General features: G+C 36.3%; 7 protein-coding genes across 7 annotated transcripts; 4 read left to right on the forward strand and 3 right to left on the reverse strand.

Annotated features, from left to right (window-relative positions):
- Positions 1-301: 301 nt before the first annotated feature.
- Positions 302-3,353, forward strand: L201_000938 (uncharacterized protein; the record flags this gene model as incomplete). Its single annotated transcript, XM_066216733.1, has 7 exons — positions 302-712; positions 843-1,392; positions 1,463-1,629; positions 1,698-1,999; positions 2,076-2,374; positions 2,477-2,725; positions 2,791-3,353. 7 exons carry the CDS (start codon positions 302-304, stop codon positions 3,351-3,353), a joined length of 2,541 nt encoding a protein of 846 aa, XP_066072830.1.
- A 763-nt stretch (positions 3,354-4,116) lies between these two features.
- On the forward strand, positions 4,117-5,699 carry L201_000939 (uncharacterized protein; the record flags this gene model as incomplete). The annotated part of the gene is made up of 6 exons (XM_066216734.1): positions 4,117-4,234; positions 4,358-4,592; positions 4,703-4,762; positions 4,848-5,067; positions 5,233-5,463; positions 5,559-5,699. 6 exons carry the CDS (start codon positions 4,117-4,119, stop codon positions 5,697-5,699), a joined length of 1,005 nt encoding a protein of 334 aa, XP_066072831.1.
- Positions 5,700-6,075: 376 nt separating this feature from the next.
- L201_000940 (glycine cleavage system T protein) lies at positions 6,076-7,866 on the reverse strand (the record flags this gene model as incomplete). The annotated part of the gene is made up of 6 exons (XM_066216735.1): positions 6,076-6,248; positions 6,409-6,576; positions 6,687-6,867; positions 6,950-7,482; positions 7,577-7,679; positions 7,747-7,866. 6 exons carry the CDS (start codon positions 7,864-7,866, stop codon positions 6,076-6,078), a joined length of 1,278 nt encoding a protein of 425 aa, XP_066072832.1.
- Positions 7,867-8,433: 567 nt separating this feature from the next.
- On the forward strand, positions 8,434-10,286 carry L201_000941 (uncharacterized protein; the record flags this gene model as incomplete). Its single annotated transcript, XM_066216736.1, has 5 exons — positions 8,434-8,527; positions 8,586-8,719; positions 8,794-8,875; positions 8,950-9,061; positions 9,140-10,286. The coding sequence occupies 5 exons, from the start codon at positions 8,434-8,436 to the stop codon at positions 10,284-10,286; spliced, it is 1,569 nt and encodes a 522-aa protein (XP_066072833.1).
- A 563-nt stretch (positions 10,287-10,849) lies between these two features.
- Positions 10,850-11,328, forward strand: L201_000942 (uncharacterized protein; the record flags this gene model as incomplete). The annotated part of the gene is made up of 2 exons (XM_066216737.1): positions 10,850-11,134; positions 11,233-11,328. 2 exons carry the CDS (start codon positions 10,850-10,852, stop codon positions 11,326-11,328), a joined length of 381 nt encoding a protein of 126 aa, XP_066072834.1.
- A 165-nt stretch (positions 11,329-11,493) lies between these two features.
- Positions 11,494-14,213, reverse strand: L201_000943 (uncharacterized protein; the record flags this gene model as incomplete). The annotated part of the gene is made up of 5 exons (XM_066216738.1): positions 11,494-11,947; positions 12,031-13,245; positions 13,306-13,379; positions 13,490-13,833; positions 13,943-14,213. 5 exons carry the CDS (start codon positions 14,211-14,213, stop codon positions 11,494-11,496), a joined length of 2,358 nt encoding a protein of 785 aa, XP_066072835.1.
- Positions 14,214-14,841: 628 nt separating this feature from the next.
- On the reverse strand, positions 14,842-16,746 carry L201_000944 (uncharacterized protein; the record flags this gene model as incomplete). Its single annotated transcript, XM_066216739.1, has 2 exons — positions 14,842-16,628; positions 16,683-16,746. 2 exons carry the CDS (start codon positions 16,744-16,746, stop codon positions 14,842-14,844), a joined length of 1,851 nt encoding a protein of 616 aa, XP_066072836.1.
- Positions 16,747-20,581: the final 3,835 nt, after the last annotated feature.

Here is a 20,581-nt window from a genome sequence, read left to right on the forward strand (position 1 = left end):
ACATTCTCGGTTAATCACGCGTCACAGTAAGATTAAAATCAAGGGAGAAAATTACAATTACAAGATTACTACGAGTACCAAAACCAAAGGACGCGTTCAGCCCATACCAATACTGCAACTGCTTTTTTGCTTTGTCTTCTTGGCGGCCATCTACTACATAGCATTCACCTACAACAATAAACTATAGATAGGAAAGGTATATACCTCTGATTTCTTCACTAGAGCACGTTCATACACTGCAAACAACAATTTATCAAAAAGCAAAACGAAGCAAAAAGAGTAAATCCTCACACGGACAAAAATGCCTCGACATCCAATAGCATTTTCATTACCTTATCCATTACCTACCTTACCTACCAAAGCTAGACCTGAACCTTCACCTTTACAACAAAGCATATCAAACGTTCTAAGTTCAACAGATTATGATCTAGTTTCATTACCATTAACAAATGAATTATGGCAAGATAGATGGGAAAAATTATGTTTGAGGTCTCCTCCCGAAGAGGATGAAAATGGAGAAAATCAAGAAAATGTAAATGAAGAAAGAGAAAGGATTGATTTAGAAGCTGATGTGTGGAGAAGAGATGGTGGTTTAAAGAGGAACGAAGTTAATGTAACTAGATTAGAAGAATCTCAAGCTGTTATAACAACTGCTGCTGAATGGTTGGAATTGGATAGTCCAGATGAAGGTATAAGATTTGATTCTGAACTTGTAAGTTTTGATTGATAATTGTAATATAACTTTTCTTCAAAGTATATCCTGTAAATGGGATTTCATTTGGTTTATATATATATATATATATACATATATTCTAATTTCTAATTTCTATGTATATTTACAGGCTCTACGATCAGAAATGGCACAAGCTTTATATCTATCTTTACCAGTATTAATTATACCTGCACCTTCATTAGCAAATAGAGATTATTTACCTTCTTATGCTAGAGCGATTTCAAACTTACTACAAATGGGTGGATCATCAGCTTTCACACAAATTTCAATTAGAATACCAATTTCAGATCCTGTTGAATTAATCACTCAAGGTCCAGCTCAAACTTTACCTTCTTTACATTCAATTCTACCTCAACAACAACAACAACAACAACAACAACAGAGAGATTCAACGACGAATAAACATAAAAGAATGAGTAGTTTATCAACTAGACCTACATCAATGCATCAAAATCAATTACAACAATTGATTAATCAATCAAATAGTACATCTAATGGTAGCACAATGAATCATCAAAATTTAAGAATAGCTTCTTCAAGTGCTAATTCAACAATGTCTTCCAAAAGTATAGCTTCAATTACAGGTGATCCTTCATCAACTTGGGAAATGTGGGATTGCATTAGAACTTTATGTAATTATCATCCTAGATTATCAGTTAGTAAGTGCCCAAAAGCTTTCTCACTTCTTATTCATAGATGCAACGACTGATTTGTATATCTTTGTTATAGCTCTCGACTTGACCAATCCTTTACCACCCAGTGTAGGAGCTTTGGCTAGATGGACAGCTGAACCTGTGAAATATATTTGGTTACCAGCTGGATCATTCATACCTAATGCTAAAGGTTATCCAGTATTAAGTAAAGCTTGTCAAGCATTCTTGAGGGGTATGGGCAAGGTGAGTTTTGCTTTGGTCTCAAATCGTTGAAATAGTGGTCGCCAGCTGAAACTGATGTGTTTAAATAGCAAAACCCAACATACGTATTACACGGAACAACGATACAAAAGCATACAGCAGGTGGACCTAACGCATACCTACAATACGTTAGACATATAACTTCTCAACCTTCGTCTTCAAACGGATTACCACACTCAGCAGATGAATTCACATCAGGTTATGCAGATTATTTACAAGCTCCTCTACAACCTTTAATGGATGATTTGGGTAGTGCAACTTATGATATTTTCGAAAGAGATCCGGTCAAATATAGACAATATGAAGAAGCAATAACGTTAGCTTTGGCTGATTTACCGGCTGACCAAAAACAGTGAGTAGACTAGACATTTTCGGTTCAACAAGAAAACCTTTTAAAACAATGTATGAATGCTGATATTGCACGATAGCGTTGTAACAGTAGTTGGAGCAGGTAGAGGTCCATTAGTAGCATGTACATTAAGAGCTTTGACAAGATCAAATAGAAAAGCAAATGTATATGCAGTAGAAAAGAATGCAAATGCATTCATCACATTACAAGAAAGAAAAGCTATAGAATGGGGTGATCAAGTCGAAATCTTTTTTGGTGATATGAGAAATGTGGACGTACCTGAAAAATGTGATATAATGGTCTCTGAGTTATTAGGTTCTTTTGGTGATAATGAATTAAGTCCGGAATGTTTAGATGGTGCTATGAGGTTCTTGAAGCGTGAGTAAACCAGAAGCATCGCTGTTTTTTTGCGTTGTTGCTTCTTGAGGAAGGCAGTCAGATAAGTAGCCTGAAAATGACTAATCCTTCTTGCATTGACAGCAACTGGTATATCCATTCCAACATCCTACACCGCCCATGTAGCACCCATATCATCCTCCAAACTTTTCCATGATGTACATCAACCTTCTCGTCCGGCAGGAGCGACCGAGACTCCTTATGTCGTTATGATGTCCCAAGTAAATTTGATATCCGGTGACGGTGGTGGTACATCTGGGAGATGCGGTGAGAAGGTTCAGCAGTGTTGGCAATTTGAACACCCACGAAGAGATCTGATACTGGACGCTAGTGGTGAGTCGGCAGTGAAGATATACATTAGCTCGCCAAGTGAAGCTGACCTTTATTGATCATCCCAGGTGCACCTTTGACGAATACACATAACACCCGATCATCACGACATGTATTCCATATACCACACGCAGCTACATTACACGGTTTAGCAGGATATTTCGAAGCGCACCTTTATTCAAATGTGGGATTATCTATACATCCAGATAATGCACATCGAGTATCACCTGAAATGTTTTCGTGGTTCCCACTATATTTCCCCTTGAAAGAATCATTATATCTACCTTCAGGATGTGAATTAGAAGTTAATCTATGGAGATTATGTGATTCAAGAGGTAAAAAGATATGGTATGAATGGGCTGTAGAATCATATTTATCTGTTACACAAAACAATTCAACTCAATCCACGTCAAACATAAATGGAAATTTAACACCAAATGGCTCAAGACATGTTTCTTTATCCGGAGGAGGTCAACCAAGTCCATTAATGGATGCTCCTTTCTCACCTGGTTTCAATCCAAACTCCAATAATCAACCTAATCAATCGATAAATACAGAGATCAATAGAATAAAAATTGGTCAAACTAGTTTACATAATCCTGGAGGTCAACATTCATGGGTTGGATTATAGATGATGATACTCAAAGGATTCAGTATATAGATCAAAATAAACAACATATGTGGATGAGAAATAGTATATTCGATATATAATCAGTATTATAGAATTTCATTGATAGCTTCCTAAAGCAGTGTCAAATGTACAACATATATAGGGTGTAAGGGGCATATGTAAGATTACAAATCCAGACAATACTTTTGGTTGCAATCGTACAGTAATACAAGCAAGCAGTACTGATAAATGCTCGGTTGCTTCATTATGTTGTTGAGAGCCAAGTGTTCGGTAGAGTGAGAAATAGGCTTTGGTTAAATATTATGTAATATCCTATCATCGAAGGAATGTCTTGGCAACCTCGGGCTAAACTATGTACACTGCTATATTTGGGATTTGGGTGGACTATTAATGTTTATTCTTGGCAACTTCGGTCTTTTTTACGAACGTTGAGTGGAGGTTTGTAGTTGATCCTTTATTGGGAACAGTTATCAAGAGTAATCCTTATGGTATGATGTATAGAACACTGATCATGTAATACATCTTTGAAGATGATGAAGTAGAATACTTGGCCGAAGTGGATGAAGTTGACTGGAAAAGGTATATAAGCTATCTGAAAATGTAAAATACAAACTCAATCTCCTCATCATTCATCGATATCTTGAATCTCAAATTGATTTTTCAATACAGACAATTCATTCTTGATAATATCTAGAAAACGAATACCTGTTTTATATTCAAAACTTCAATCTTCTATCATAAACCCAATATCAATAATCCAATAATGTCAGGCGGTCCTTATCCTTGGTCAATGTATCGTGGTTTATGGAGTATACTTCCAGCTGAGCCAACAGGTCCCTACTTGAAAGGTAAAATTGTGGTTATTACAGGTACGACATCAGGTAAGTTAGCGATCTATGATTTAATTATTTATTTGACGAAGCGACACCGATTTTCACATCATATCACGCTATTCTGCTGTTTGAGTTGCTTGTTCATACTGACTTGAACTTGATTTTATATAGGTGTCGGTCTTGAAACAACTAAACTTTTGGCCAAAGCTCAACCTGAACAATTGATATTAGCTGTTAGATCGATTGAATCAGGTGAAAAATTATTAAGACAGTGTCAGAAATTAAATCCAGGATTAAATGGAAAAGTCTTATTCCTAGATTTATGTGATTTACAATCAATCAAAGACTTATCAAAAGATTTGAGAGTTGAATTTGGTCGAGTCGACTTATTGATCAATAATGCTGGGTAAGTGGTTCTAGTATATCTTTGTATCGTATCGTACCGTATCGTATTGTATCATTTCACAAGGAAATGCTAACTTGTTTAACTTTATTATCACTTGATATCGACTGCAGTATCAACCCAAATTTCGATCCTGCTCCTATGAAAACTACAAAAGATGGATATGAAAGAGTGTAAGTCCTCATGTCTCTCAGCACATTTACTATACTTGCTGTATCAACTGAAGAAGGAGTATATGACTAATAGATACAAATGTAGATTCCAAACAAACGTTTTAGCACCATTCTTAACTACAATCCTCCTATTACCTTTACTTAGAAATTCCTCTGATCCTAAAGTTCTCTATTCTGGATCAGATACACATCATGTAGCTCCTCATGATATGATTGAAAAATCAATCAAGAACCATGAAAATATAATTAGAAATTATAATGATGAGAATAAATATCATAATCCTTCTAGATATTTTGAATCCAAGGTGAGTGCTCAGAGTTTAAAGTTTGGCGAAATCGTCTTCACACCTTCCCGTAGTATGATTGATGGAATATCAAAATACACCCTGCTCAGGCTCTTCATCGTAGACGATAAAAAGATAAGATGAAAAGCTAACCTGAAACCGCTACTTATAATTTAACGATTCTAGTTACTACTTCAAATGTTAACTAGAATGTCAATCAAACATTTTCCAAAAGAAATTTCAACTATAAATGTTAATCCTGGATTAGCAATGACGAATTTAGGTAGAGATTTTCATTTTGGATTTTCTTTTAAAACTGTATATGAAGTTGTTTGGTTCTTATTAAATGCTAGATCACCAAAAAGAGCTGCAAGAAATTTGACTTCTGCCGTTGTCTGGAATGGTGGTTCTCAAGACGTGAGTGTATTTTTAGTATCTTTCTTTGTTAATGCCTGATTTTTTTTAACCAAGAGAATCAGTTTTGCTAATTTAATTTTTATGTATATATTTAGTATTGGTCAGAATGTAAACCAGCTTTTTCAGAAAATACTTATTTGTATTCTGGGAATGGTATTTTGGCAACTGAACAATTTTACCAAGAAATGCGTCAAGAGGTTGAGAAATTAAGTCCAGGTTGTACTTCCGAAATTTAGATTTCATCAGTCTGCTAGGTGAATAAGTTGGTGGTTGGTAAGTTGGTAGATGGATAGGTAGCTAGCTAGATAAATAGGTAAATAGATAAATAAGGACAGATTGGGATTCTGCATATCATCTTGACTTTTCAAGAAGAGAAATTATCCAAACAGGATCATGCGCGCTGGTTTGTGAGACTGAATTTGAAATGGTTGATATTGATAAATCCTATTATGTGCATAAAATTCGTTCATCTTCAATTGATGCATGAAGCTAGGTGATGTAAAAATTTATATACAACGTATCGTTCTTATCTTGTCCGTACGCCAACCCCTTTTCATAACGTTTTCTTTGCACCTTTGTCTATCGTCTCCACAGCTAAACTACATTGTTAATCTATTTGTAGTATTTAGTTGGCACAAAGGGCATAAGGGTGATTGTGGCATCTCTCAACTTCTTTCTGACTTCTACTTTAACTTGTGTACCTCTTTTATGTTGTCCGTTTTTAACGTAGCCCATTGCTATGTTTTGACCTAAAGTAGGTGATGGGATACCTGATGTGATAACACCTGTATTTGGTAGAGCAAACGGATAGCGTCAATTACCGTCGTCCTCTACTGCTTCCAAAAGTGGAGGAGTTGATACAACAGAAAGATATAGACTTGTTGTGAGAGAGATAAAGAAAGTGTTGGGTGGGAGAATCACAGAGATTAAAACTGCCAGACTTACCGATTTCATTCTCACCGCTTGCATCGAATACTTTGGATCCTTCTCTAGCAGGTGAACCGACAACTAAAAATCCTACTCTCCTTCTTGATGGTCCAGATGCTAATTCAGATAAGATTCTTGATTTACCAGGGAAAGCAGGTTGTGCATTTTCTGCTCTTCTGTCTTTACCTAAAATATCAGGGATGCAAGGAATTGGTTTATCAGTATAAGGGGTTTGTCTATCACCTATGAAAGAGGTTTCCCACTCAATGGTTTTCATCGTGTGGTTGTAAACTTACTGATAACCCAACTCAATGCTCCTTCAACAGGACTGATAGATTCGTCTAAATCGTGTCCATATAAACACATACCAGCTTCGAGTCTCAATGAATCTCTGGCGCCAAGACCAATAAGCTGAACATCTGGGTGACTTGCGACTTTGGTAGTTATTGCAACTGCACTGGCTGGAGGGATAGAGATCTATGAGTTCATTCGGCTTGATCAGCTCTTTAACCGACCTCGTTGAATATGTAGGGATAAATGGGGAAATTGTATAACTCACTTCAAAACCATCTTCACCAGTATAACCACCTCTTGCAACATGACATCTAACTACTTTATCATCTTGACCTATTAAATCAATATATGCTGAAGAGCCAAATTTGATTTGAGTTAAGTCTGTTGAATCTTTGATGAGTTCTTGTAAGATCAAAGAAGATTTTGGACCTTGTAAAGCGATTAAACCATAATTATCTAAAGTATCCCATTTAACTTGTTTATCTTTGTTGGCAGGATTTGAATTCCATTCTGATAATTTTGAAGAAATATGTTCTTTATCTTCTTTTGATCTACCTGCATTAGTTACAACATAGAAAAAATCATCTGAATGTTTTGTTATTATTGTATCATCAATTATACCACCTTGTTCATTTAATAAAACTGATAATGTTGAACTGAATGGTTTCAAGGAAGTTAAAGATGATGGACATAATGTAGATAAAAATTCTTGTGCACCTGTACCAATGAAATGATGTTGTAACATATGTGAAACGTCAAATAATCCCGCTGAAATTCGAACATGATTATGAGCAGTAGCTAGAAGGTTGAGCCATGAATTGATTTAGCAAATGATCGTCATTTTCGCTTCTTTGGGTTCAAGTGATACAGAACAAATGGTTTGTAAACTCACTTTGTCCGACAGAACCATAACTTAAAGGCATACACCATCCAGCGAATGGAACCATCTTAGCTTCATTTTGTACGTGGAAGTCGTAAAGAGGTGTTCTTTGTAGCTAGAGTAGGGAATATCATGAATCAGTCTAATAATCGACTTGATTACAGAAAGCTTGCGATATTTACCTCTTCGGAAACTCTTAAAGAGGTAGCGAAACCTCGAGTCAGGGAAGGAAAGAATTGTCTTGGGACTTGTGTAGGTTTAGCGATGCGACAACACCGAACCATAGGTTGTAAAGCGATCATAGTGAAGAAATGATGGTCTGTTGATAAGAAGTCAATGTATGCAATGGCTGAACAGAGAAAAGGAATGATGAAGAGGGTTTATGATTGAATCAAGACGGAAATTGCATCTCTCTGTGTCTGTATATATACATATACATATATTATCAGCGGATTTCCATTTTGCGGATAATAGCAAAGAATGATTTGATGTTATATCGATGAATTCTCACCATTCTTGGAAAACAATTTCATGCTTGATTTCCAACAAATTCAGGTACAAACATCAATCTCTTATCTAGATGCGCATAATTTACGTAACATGACCCTCGCCACGAGTTATTACCGGTTATGGATCCGGTGTATATATATATCGGTTGGCTTGGGCATTTTTACCAAGTTAGTTGTATCGATGATCGTATAATCAAAGAAGATTAAATTTATACCTTGCTTTCATCCTTTCATGGACATGGGACAAAGAGTAGTTTGTTATTCAATACACCATAGACTATATTTCCCCGGCAGAACTACAGAAATAGCACTGGATCGTAACAATTTCCCTCAAAAATTCCACAAGGGCGCAAGATCAACATGGATCAGCCGCCCTCATCGCCTCCACCGGATCGTACAGATCAAGATAGATGTAAATTGTTAGGGACGACAGGTCTGATAGTTCAGGCTTTGAGTAAGTTAGAGCTTGGGAATCGGAAGAGGAAATATCAGCTTATGAATTGCTATTATAGTGGGAGTATTTGTCATACTATCACTGGTAGCTAAACGACAATTGGAGAAACGTAAAAGACCTTGGAAAGTATGGATGTATGATGTATCGAAACAACTAGCAGGACAAGCTGTTGTACATGGGTTGAATATCTTAGTGAGTTACAGCTCGACTTCCGTATCGATAAGAGTTGATTTCTTATGGATTGGATACTACTCGATGTGTAACAGATATCGGATGTAGTAGCTTCTGTCGCGCATAATAATCCTTGTTCTTTGTACTTTCTTAATGTTCTAATAGATACTACGATAGGTAAGCTTCGTTGTTCTCCAGTTGAATTCAAGAAATAGCTTATTGATCATTCAAATGGCGGACACAACTGTTAGGTGTCGGCATTATATACTTTAGTCTGAAAGCGTTTACATGGTATTTCTCAACTTATATGCACATGGAAGGGTTTATAAGTGGACAATATGGTCATCCGCCAAATCCCGTCTTGTGAGTCGATTGGTGTACAAAAAGCTTAGTTGTGCTACGGAAAGGATTCGCTCATTTTAGCTCAATCTCCACTTATAGTTGGTGGAAACAATTAGCACCATATATAATGTCAATTATAGTAATGAAATTATTGGTTTTACTTCCATTAACTTTACCTGGTATATCAAAAGCTTTAATCAATTGGTCACATAGTTTATTAGATCATTTGGGATCCCAAAGTCAAGTTATATTTGTTATGGCTATTTTCCCTTTAGTCATGAATGTTTTACAATTCTGTTTAGTTGATCAAGTTATCAAAGCTGGTGGAAAAGATGATGAATATAACGATGAACACAATCATGCAGATGGTGGAGGTGAATATAGACGTATAAATGGAATAGATGATGGTCATTTTGATAATGGTGATTTAGAATCAGGCGAAAGACCATTGTCAAGACAAGTTTCAAATAATAGAAATAGTATTAGTAATCCTATACAAAGGAAACATAGTGCTTCTGGTTATAAATCTAAAAATCCCGTTATAATACCTTCTTCACCATTATTGTCTTCAAGAGATAATGCAAGAGATTATGGTTCAGCTACACCTTCACCAATTGGATCACCTGTTAATCAAACCAGATCATTATCTAACGATATTAATAATTCAAATAATTTATGGTCAAAATTGATTAATAAAGTATCAGAAGTATCAAGTTCAACAAAATCAACAAGTTCAACTATTTTCTTTGACGCTCAAACCGATTTAGAAAATGGTAATTCCAGTAATAGTAGTAATAATAATAGTTTATCAGATTCACATTCAGATGCAAGTACAATAAGTGCCAATGGTGAAAGCAAATTTGATCGATTATATGTAAGAGATGAAAGAAGTAGAGGAAGTAGATCAACTGCACCTTCACCTGAAACATTACCTTTTCACAGTCCTACTTTATCTTTACCTTCTTCTTCTTCTTTAGAAGGAGGTTTTCACACGCCTTTATCGTTAGAAGAAGGACAATCATTCAAACCTACTCTGTCAACTTCATCTTCATCATCAACTATGGAAATTCAAGGTAAATCAAGAAATCCACCAGAAGATTTAGAAAGAGAAGCTAGATTGACTCTAAGTCCACCTGAATCACCTAAAATCGATCATGCGAATTCAAATCATAGAAAACGTGTAGATTCTGTTAGTTTGAAACAAGTTAGTAGTAAACAAAATACGAATCGCCAGAGTATCAATTAGATATATGTATACCAAATTGATAAAAGGGAATCTTGTTTATCATACCTATACAGAATTTAGAATTAGGATGTTATTCATGTTGTAATGTATGATCAATTCACTGTATTTATTATTGTTCGGGATCGATGACCGATTTTGATGGTAACAAAGCCAAAACTCACTTCTAAAGGACTAATTGACGAAATATGATTTTCAATAATGTCGGCTTGAGGAATGATCGCTCAATCAGCTAAAATTGTGATTATCCTATATACATTAGTGAGAGTGAGCGCTGATATAGCTAATTATATAAAGAGTATTCAGATATATGATGAAACCCTCAGACTAATTATACCCAATTCTAAGAATCTTCACTTCTCTTCCATTTATCCCCCTTGCATAATACTTTCACTTTTCATCACCTTCCAATTCACATACATACAGGATAAACCCAAACAGGTACACTGAATCAACAATCCCTAATCATTCTATAGTTAGTTTTCCTTCCTACTGACCTTTTTTACCATTTTGCTGAAGACATTCAGCTGACGTTATATCCTAGCTCTATTACAAAATCCCTCAATATGAAACGTTCCAGTTCTCCTTCAACATCATCAGAGATCTCTTCTTCCTCTACATCAGAATACAAACAAGAGTGTTCTAAACCTTCATCGCCACCAGATAAGAAACCTAAAATCGAAAAGGAAACACCTTCACCCAAAAAAACAAAATCAACATCCACTTCAACCAATTCAATTCCAAAAACAAATGCTAATGGGGTTTGGGACGGAGATAAAAGATCATTATTTATTGATGAGGTACTTTCAATAGGTTACAAAAATGCTAATTTGGATGAAATCGCTTCAAAGGTGGGTATGGGTATTTCAAAGGTTTTATTCATTACGAGTATTTCAGGTAGGTAGCTAACCAGATGAATCTTTTGCATGGTAATAATTGTAATTAAAAGCTCGGTATGAATAAGCGTCAACTTGTTGATCAATTAGTACCTAATAGAAAAACCAATCTTCGTGGAAAGATTGCTGTGCTTGTCAAAGAATTTTAGATGGGGATGATGATACGTTGACAACATACAATTGCTCATACATTCCATATAGATATATATGTCCGATAAGTTTTCCTACTTTATCCTATTTTTATATGCATTATTGTTTATTCATCTAACGTGATAATATTTACGTCCTGAGATATTCACTTTCGTTCATCTAAATTAAATTAAATTCTTACCTAACCATTCTCTAAAAGTTTCACATTCAACTTCAGGATCTTCATCATACATATGATCACCACCTTCAATCCTATCTTCTGTGAAATTAGCGTTTTTTCCATTTGATATCAGACTTTTGAAAACTTTCAAAGTTTTATCCATTGGTTGTACTTTATCATCAATTGTACCATAATTGAAGTAAATTGGAATATGTTCGAGATTTTCATTTTTGGATTTTGATAATTCTATTCTGTTAGGAATAGATAATGATAATGGAGAAGGTCTAAATGCATCTAAACCATATCCAATTGATTTTTGATTTTGGAATAATAGATTTGGGAATAATCCATGTTGTAACATATATGGATATAATATTGATCTTGGTCCACCAGATACCGCTGAACATATAGGTGCAGATTTTGTATTTAAATGTGGTTTAGCATCTGAATGTGGAACGCTAGAAAAGATATATGTGTATACACGTAAAGATGAGCAATTGATATCGATTATACCAAGTATTAAGTATTGATGTGTACTCACCTAAATTTCATCCATGGTACAGGATCAGTTTCAGTCGACCAGAAAGAATCCGTTAAATCAGTTATAGGTTGGAATGGAGCTAAACATTTTATACCTTTTTTATCTGGTAAACCTCTATATCCACCAACTTCTTCATCAGTCAAAGATTTATCTACATCTAATCCAGTGATCAAAGCTAAATAACCACCTGCTGAACTACCTGATAAACAAATTCTTGAAGAATCAACCAAATCATAATCTACCTTTTTTTCTTTTTTCAATCTATCATTCAATTTTGTCTTAATATATGTGATGAAATGTGTAATATCATCCAAAATTTCTAATATTGGCGTTTGCGGTGATAATCTATAATTTGGTGATATGACTACACAATTCTCTCCGTCCTCACCAAGAGGAACAGAAGGTAATCTTCTTAGATGTGGTGGTAAATTCTCTTTATTACCTTGTAACAATCCACCACCATGAAACCAAATTACTAATGGATGACCATTTTTATTTTTAGGTGGATTTGAAGTTGTTGAAGGTAAATAAATATCAAAATCGACCGGTAAAGGTTCAGAATCAAATGTAGCAGCAGGTAAAGTTCTGTATACTAGTGTGAAATCTGAATTTGGAATTGGTTTACTTGATATTCCATTTTTAACCAAATTTGATGAATCAGCAGCGTCAATTTCAGATGGTTGAGGAGCTTGAGATTCTGATGATACATCGTTAGATGAAAGTTGAGGTTGTGGTGTAGATTCTCTTAAATTACAACCACTTAAATCTAATTTAGTCAATTCAGATAATTCTCCATTTGTTCCTCTTAAATTTGTATTTCTACTTAAAATCAAAGAAACTAAAATTGGCATTGATGATTTATTTAAACCAAATTCATTAAAATCTAAAATACCTTGTAATGAATTATTTTCTAAATTTAATACTCGCATATTTTCAAATTTAGTTTCACATAATTTTCTTAATCCAGGTATAGATAATTTATTAAAACCTAAATTAAATGATCTCAGTACGGGGAATATAGGTTTTTTCATTTTCATTTGCGCTTGTCTATCAAATGTAGTTGTAAAAAATCCAATACCATATGATAAACCATCTTCAGATGGTCCGATTGGATTATCAAAGGATAATTCATGAATATTATTATGTGATATATCTAATACTTGTAATGCTGGAAGAACTAGTATCTGAGGTGGTATTGATGAAAAAGAGTTTTCTCTGTGGAGTTAAGATATCCAGTCAGTAAATTACATCAGAATAGCAGGATATTGGACCCACGATAAGTCCAAACTTGTCAACCTAAGTAAATCAGCTATACTATCAGGTAATTCTTTCAGCTGATTTCGACTTAACTAAAGAAGGTGGAATATCAGTCCGATCAGCAACTTTCTAATCAATTTTTGACATGATTTCTCGGGACATTACTTCGATGAACGACAAGTACAATTCAAAAAAAACGCACATCTAATCTTTCCAAAGCACCAAACATTCCAATTTCCCTTTCGATTCTATTTAATTTATTTTCTGATATTCTAAAAGAAGTTAATTCTTCAGGTTCAATCCATTCATTATGCTTTTTAGCTGCTTTACCACCAAATACCAATTCTTTTTCATCATCTCTAGATAATCCTTTTGGTGGTGTTGAATTTACATTTAATTTAGATTTTGATGGTATATCACTTTGTTCAACATTAGATTTTGTATTAGTAGGTGGATTCGATAATTCTTCTTCTGGTAAACCTAATAAAGTTGTATATACTTCTATAGGTATTGAAGGTAATGATAATGAACATAAATCGAGTTTACCTATTCAAAGATGATTTTGGGTCAGTCGATACTTGTGCATTTAGATAAGAGTATTGGTGTTTGCATGCGAGGAAAGAGAGGGAAGAGAAGAAAGGGAAAAAAGACATACCAGATCTAACAGCTTTCTTAACTTCTCCTGTTACAGTCTTATCAGCTAATTTCTCATCATCGCCAGCGCCTGTGATATTGTTATTGTTGGTGAAGCCTGTATTTCTCTTTGGCGTAGGTGATCCATATCCATGTGAAGAAGCCGATGAAGAAGCATTTGAAGCAGCTGCTAATCGTTTGGCTGCAGCTGCAGGTGAATTTTGATATTCAGCTCTTTTAGCTGCTATCTGATCACGCATCGATGGTCTAGCGGGGGAATCACGTCCGAACATTTTGAAATGATTGTAATTTCCTTAGGCAAGGTCTTGCTTTTTGATCTGGTCCGCGAGATTGATATCAGCTTAACAACTGATAAGGAAGTTCAAGGCAAAAAGACAAACACTACGAGTAGGACGGTATTCATAAATCCGACGTCAACAACGCGAAGTGGAGGTCAAAATGGGATTTTGATTTTGTTCGTAGAAAATCAATCAAATACATCTAGCTGCTTTTACGCTTAACATATGTGAGCTTGAGGGGACTAGTCTTGAGAAATCTCGCCGAGAAAAGGTGCACAAGGGTGTAGACTGATAAGCTTGCTGTCTGCGAATTTGACGGCAACAGTTGTGATTTGATACATGAAATGTTATGATATCTACTACAAAATGATTGGTATGAATCACTCCTTTTCTTCTTCTTCTTCTTATATGCCTTAATGAATATCCTATATTCTTTCTAAAATCATACATTTCTAGACTGCTTCTGAAAAACATCTCCTGTAGGTATGAGGGTAAATCTTACTGTACTACCATACAGCCCTTGATAATTATAATGTATATATGTATGTATTGTCCTTTTGTGTTGTGCGGTCATTGATCGTTAAATTTGCGTTACATTGTGATCTCTAGAGAGTTTAATCATTTATGCTGATTTTTGATCTGGTAAATTACCAGAAAATGCGAAAGGGAAAGATACGCTTGAAGAAGAATTTTCGCCAATTGATCTAGGTAAAAAGCTATTACCATGAAGATCACCTGTCGTTCTACCCATTGAAGCCATTGTCATAGGCCTTGATTGAAAGTTGTGATCAGGTACAGATAATCTACCTGACAATGGTGGTGGAATACTACTATTGGTCATTGAGAAGGCAGAATGTATTGGTGCAGTACGTGGTCTAGATCTAGGTCTATCATCTTCAGGTACATAAGGTAAACCCATTTCTAAAGCATTCAAAGAAGGTAAAGCAGCGAATTCAGCTTTAATGTTATTGCTATCCGGAGTGATTCGGGTTTTCTGTCTACTTCTTGAAGGTTGTACTTCGTCTTCCTCAGAAGTAGTTGTAGATATCCTACGTCCAGAAGATTGGAATGCACGTAGTAAATTCGTTCCTTCTTCTATACCTTGTCTAGTAGGTGGAGGAGTAGGTAACGAGGAGGAAGATGGTGATACTGGTGGTGGAGATGCAGCTGGATTAAGTAATGATGCGACTGCCATAGGTTTTGAAGGGTATGGCGGTGGTGAAGGAAAGACAAATTGAATATTTTGAGATTGTGCTGGATGATTTGAGGGTAATAAGATTGGAGTCACATCTGTGGCAACACCCTTGATGGAGGTGTAGACAGGCTCAGTGTTACCTAATAAGGGCTCACTGACATCCACATTACCTTCATGCATATAAAGACCCCTTCGCGAACTTCTATGTCGTTTCTTGGCGGGATGAAGATCGACAGTTTTATTTGCCGATATTCGATTTTCGATGCAAGTGGAAGCGATGACAACTGGTATTGGGGAGCATATGAATGATTTTGATGAACGTGATTTATTGTTTTTCAGAGTGACAGTGGCTTTGAGTGAGTAAGAGATTGAAACAAGTTTTGTACAATGCGTTTCTCCCAAATCCCATTTACCATGACGTGCAGGTAATGCCATTTCCATCTGACACCAGGATGTACCACTTTTGTCTATAGTCACCGTACTACTTGATACCTCTGCGAGTTTGTCTTTACGATATAGACTGACGTCTTGTTCTTCCGGTATACGCTGATGGGTAGGTTTACTGGAAGATTTGAAAAGGGATGAAAGGCGGTGTTGCGAAGGTGGAGAAGTGGAACGTTTGTTGTTGATGTCCATCTGTCTTTCTAACATGACAGTAGCTTTCTTTACTGTTGTTTCGGGATCAAGAGGTTTGACTTGAACATATACAGGGAAGGTATCACCGGGACCGAAAGCGCCAGGCTGTGCGGAAACGGTAATGTTTGATGTATAAGCTTCAGAGCCAAGGGTGTATGGTGAAGGTGGTGACATAGGTCGAACAGACGGTGTTTTGTGATTGTGTAAGTTGAGAGCGAAAGCTTTAGCGATACTGGTTCCAACATAGGGTATAGGTCGATGTTCAATTACAACTTCCATTCTCCACACCACTTTATATTCAGGTATACACATTGTACTTCTTGCCATATCGATAGCATCGGTAGGAATGGTGGTTTTGAACATTGAATCCCAATCTCCTAGATCTAAGTATTCTTCATCATCAGGAGCGCTCAATAGAACCTTTTTCTTCTCCCATAATACTTGACTTAAACCATTTCCAGCTGTTTCCGTACATCTTATACCGAGTGTAATGGATTTAACACCTAGAGGTTCACAAACTTCCGGAAGTCGAGTAGCGACTTTACCTGAGATGACCACCGGGGTCACACCAAGATGTCCTATAGAAGATGTTCAATATAAAGTTGTATAAGGTCGAGCAGAAAATAACTTACCAGTATGAGGGAAGAAACGTCCACCGACATTGCCTTGTTTTGGTACTAAAGATAGCTCGAGCATCGGCCTTAGGTATATTTACCGCATGGAGAGTGTAGTGGATGAAGGTGAATAGTCCACAATCGGCTGAGAGCAAAGCGAGTGCTGTATTTCTGTTGTCTGGATATCCTAGAATGCCGAGGTGTAAAGAGAAGATAATGCTATACACAGTATGAGCGGTGCTATTATTGATTCAGGCTTGATTTGTGTTGATTCCGTTTGAGGTGAACCTTTTATTGATATATCGTTAGCAATGTTGTGTTGACTGATTACAGAGTACTACATATAAATAAATGTTGATTTTAAAGATAGTATAAACATGAACAATACAAGGTGATGATGTGAGTGGGGTATGGTCAATTTGACTAAGTTGGTCTAGTTGAAAATGTAATGATAGTCTGTGGGTATAAAATAGTTGGATTGCGAATTTCGAATGAAATGTACATCAAAAAGAAGAAAATAGACTACAAATCAAACTAAAATGTCGAATAGTGGTACATGCATGTTTTCTATCACAAGCTATGAATGTTTTAAAACGAAAATAAGAATGTCTAAATTACATTTTATTATGACTACTACTATAAATGAAAATCTCGGCATTTGGAGCAAGGTGAAGAAAGGAAAAGGAAAGGAATGCTTTTACATATCAAAACTCACCAAATTGACACTATATAATCCTAATAATTACACTAATTTGAACTAGCGCTAATTAGGCCTACGTACAACAACACCAATCTTGAATCTTGATTGATGCGCCGATCACCTTTCCTCTGCCCTGTAAGTCGGAATTGCCCGAAATAGCTAGATTGGATTTGACACACACACACACACGCTATGGACTAGACTAAAGTTGAATCACAGGGGGTCGGGTTTGATGTTCTAGATGTAGTCTTGACAGTTGATTAAACTAGTGAGTGATACTTTTGATAAACTGATTGACCAGATAAAACGACTGGAGATGGGGGTTATTTGGTCATGAAGATAGGGGCATTTGTATATATACATATAGATTACATCTGCTTTCAAGTTAAACATTCCCCTCATACTTGTGCTTATGCAATCAAAATACGTACATACGTCCAACTTTTTTCTCTGTATTCACGATTTCGATTACACCTACCTTACCTTTACAAACTTTCAATCAGTGATGTATACACATCTGCTCTGTACCTTTTTTTGCCTTGAGATTACAGCAATATGTTCCAACTAGACACATATTGATTCGATTCGATATGATGAACCGTACCTTAAAAAGGCAACATGTCCTATAGGCACTGACTGCATTAGAATTCGTCTCCAAAGGTCAAAAGGCCAATACAAGAGATGATGCTTGTATATTGAAGTTTCTATTTAAACGAAGCACGCGTTACCTTGTCATGTAAAAAAGAAAAACGCCAAGGTACAACCTCTCATCTGTCTGAAAATAGCTTATAGAATAGTCTAAATTCCAAGATAAATAGTCCGAGCTGAATGGTGGCTTTTCCTTTTTCGCTGCAAGTATAAGTGCTAAAGAAATGAGCTAAAGGGAACGGAACCGGATGGCTTTTTTTCGTTAAATCTTCTGATTCGGGAATTTATTAAAAAAAGCAAGAAAGACTAATTATCCCTGAACTAATCATAGTCGTCAGCCTAGCCTTTACAGCCTTTACAGCCGTATTTCGGTCATCGTCCTTGCGCCATGCCTTGAACATTCTTTTGATTCACAGATAAGGCACTAAGCTAATCTAAACCTCCTACTGTAGCTTTTTACCTTTCTGCGTCGATCATTTTTCACATTTTCTCACATTAAACGCTCCAAAGATGAAATCCTTCCTCTAAATTCACTTTGTCAGAGGCTTAAGCCAAGTAGCGGTATGTTCGTCTATAAATCTTCCGCTAATTCCGGTATCGTCGAGTCTCAGAGATGTCAATGTATCCCGCTTAAGGTACTGAAGAATCAGTGTTCATGTCTCATCTTCCTGTAACATATGCGCTGCCAGCGCGTTCGTCCGTATGAATTGCTATTCATCTTTATTTGTTCAACGATCAAAAGATAGAACGATGATCTTTGATGCCAGCGTAGGAACCGGTTTTGAGCGGCCCATGTGTATGTGTCTTTTCTTTTCACTTCTTCTTTTCTTTTCGGTTCCTTTCCAGTCGGCGATACACTCAGGAAGACCCATCCGTTGTACCTTTGTTGCCATAGAATTCCAGCGGAATGCTGATATAAAGATTAGAAAGGAAAAACTTCGCTATGATTATCAATCGTGTCCTGACTGTCGTATGCATATCAATCAGTAAAGAGCTCGATGATGACTACAAGGATCATTTTGTAGCGAGTCAAACGTAGTAGTGAGTCGGTTTCAAATCCCTTTGGTGCCTTTGCGGACCGTTGTATATAGTTCATTCGCCTATGGAATTGTACCTTTTTCTTCAGTGTTTTCTGTTTGTTCAGTTGCAAGTTTTTGCTTATCCGGCGACCGATTCGTATAACATTATATTGTCGTTATGGTAGGGGACTGGATGATCGTCACTATGATGATATTTATACTTTTGTACCTACTTCACATTCAAGAGAGGGCTGGATAAAGCCCATTGTCCATCAGCCCCACCTATAGAAGTGAAAGCGTATCAAAACGCGTTTTCCCATTACTGGAATACCAAACATCGTCGGTGGCTTCAATTTTTCCTCCACTGAGTTAATACAAATATCGTTATTTGTTAGTGCCATTTCTCCAAGTTGCCATGAACCAAATACCGTAATCACATTCCTGGTGAAAGTGTAACGTACGATTACGAAATTTCTGTAATCGCTAAAAAGCAATTATGTGTTTGGTGGCTTCTGACCGATTTGTACCTGTATAACATTTTAGGCGCTGTGGTCGTATAATTCCATCCAATCTGATCATGTTGAATTTAAACATTCACTCCCATCTGATTTGACGTTGGTTAGTCAGCGACGATGATCGAGCTCACACTCTCTCAACCAGATGCGTACTACCGATTGATAGACTTACGATCTTTTATACTATCTGCGCATGCAAGTATCTGGATGATGTACGCAAACACATTCATCGATGTGGATCCAATATCACAACACTGTACTTGTTAGTAGATCACTGGAATGATCAACAAAAACGCCATGAGTTATGGCGTCGGTAGCTTACGTCTGCATGGCTGGTAATAGAGGATGATGCGTTCTTTTCATCGCGGAAAATCTTCAACGAAGAAGTCAATCTCTTCACTATTGAACGGTGCGTTATTACATTTTCATCCCTAATGTGATGCACTTTGAAACAGAGTATGAGTACTTTCTGATCTTAGCGAAACCATGCTTAGTACATATTTTATATCGGTCTCAGAAATGCCTGTTTCGCAGAACGTCGTGTACACCTTCAGTTGCAGCGAATGCAGATTGCCAATCCAAATTGCTCAACGAGACATCCACATCTTTCAAGCGGAAAGTCGACTTTATAGTAGAGCTCAACTCGTGTACATACGGTGAATAGCAGTACTGCACTTCCATTACTAAGAAGGTGTAAACGTGTAGTGTCATGTTGAGACGATAGTCAAGGCGGTTGTCGTAAGCAAAATATCCCGTGGTCTTCGCCGAGAAGATCAACATCAAAAAAATCGCCGAATTCCAGCTTCGGCAACTTACTTAACTGTAACTACAATAATTGTTGACGCAATATTTGGATTCCTTTATTCATCAACATCAAGATACGTTTCTTTCATAGTGTCAAAACGTGTGAATAGTTAGTAAAGCATAGTAACACCCTTGTATGATCGCTGAAACTCAGGTTCGGGCAAGGTAATCTATTATCAATCAGTGATATCCCATACTGACGCTTTTCATGGATTTATCAGCTTCGTTTTA

The sequence above is a fragment of the Kwoniella dendrophila genome, chromosome 1 (assembly GCF_036810415.1).
Source record: "Kwoniella dendrophila CBS 6074 chromosome 1, complete sequence".
NCBI lineage: Eukaryota > Fungi > Basidiomycota > Tremellomycetes > Tremellales > Cryptococcaceae > Kwoniella > Kwoniella dendrophila.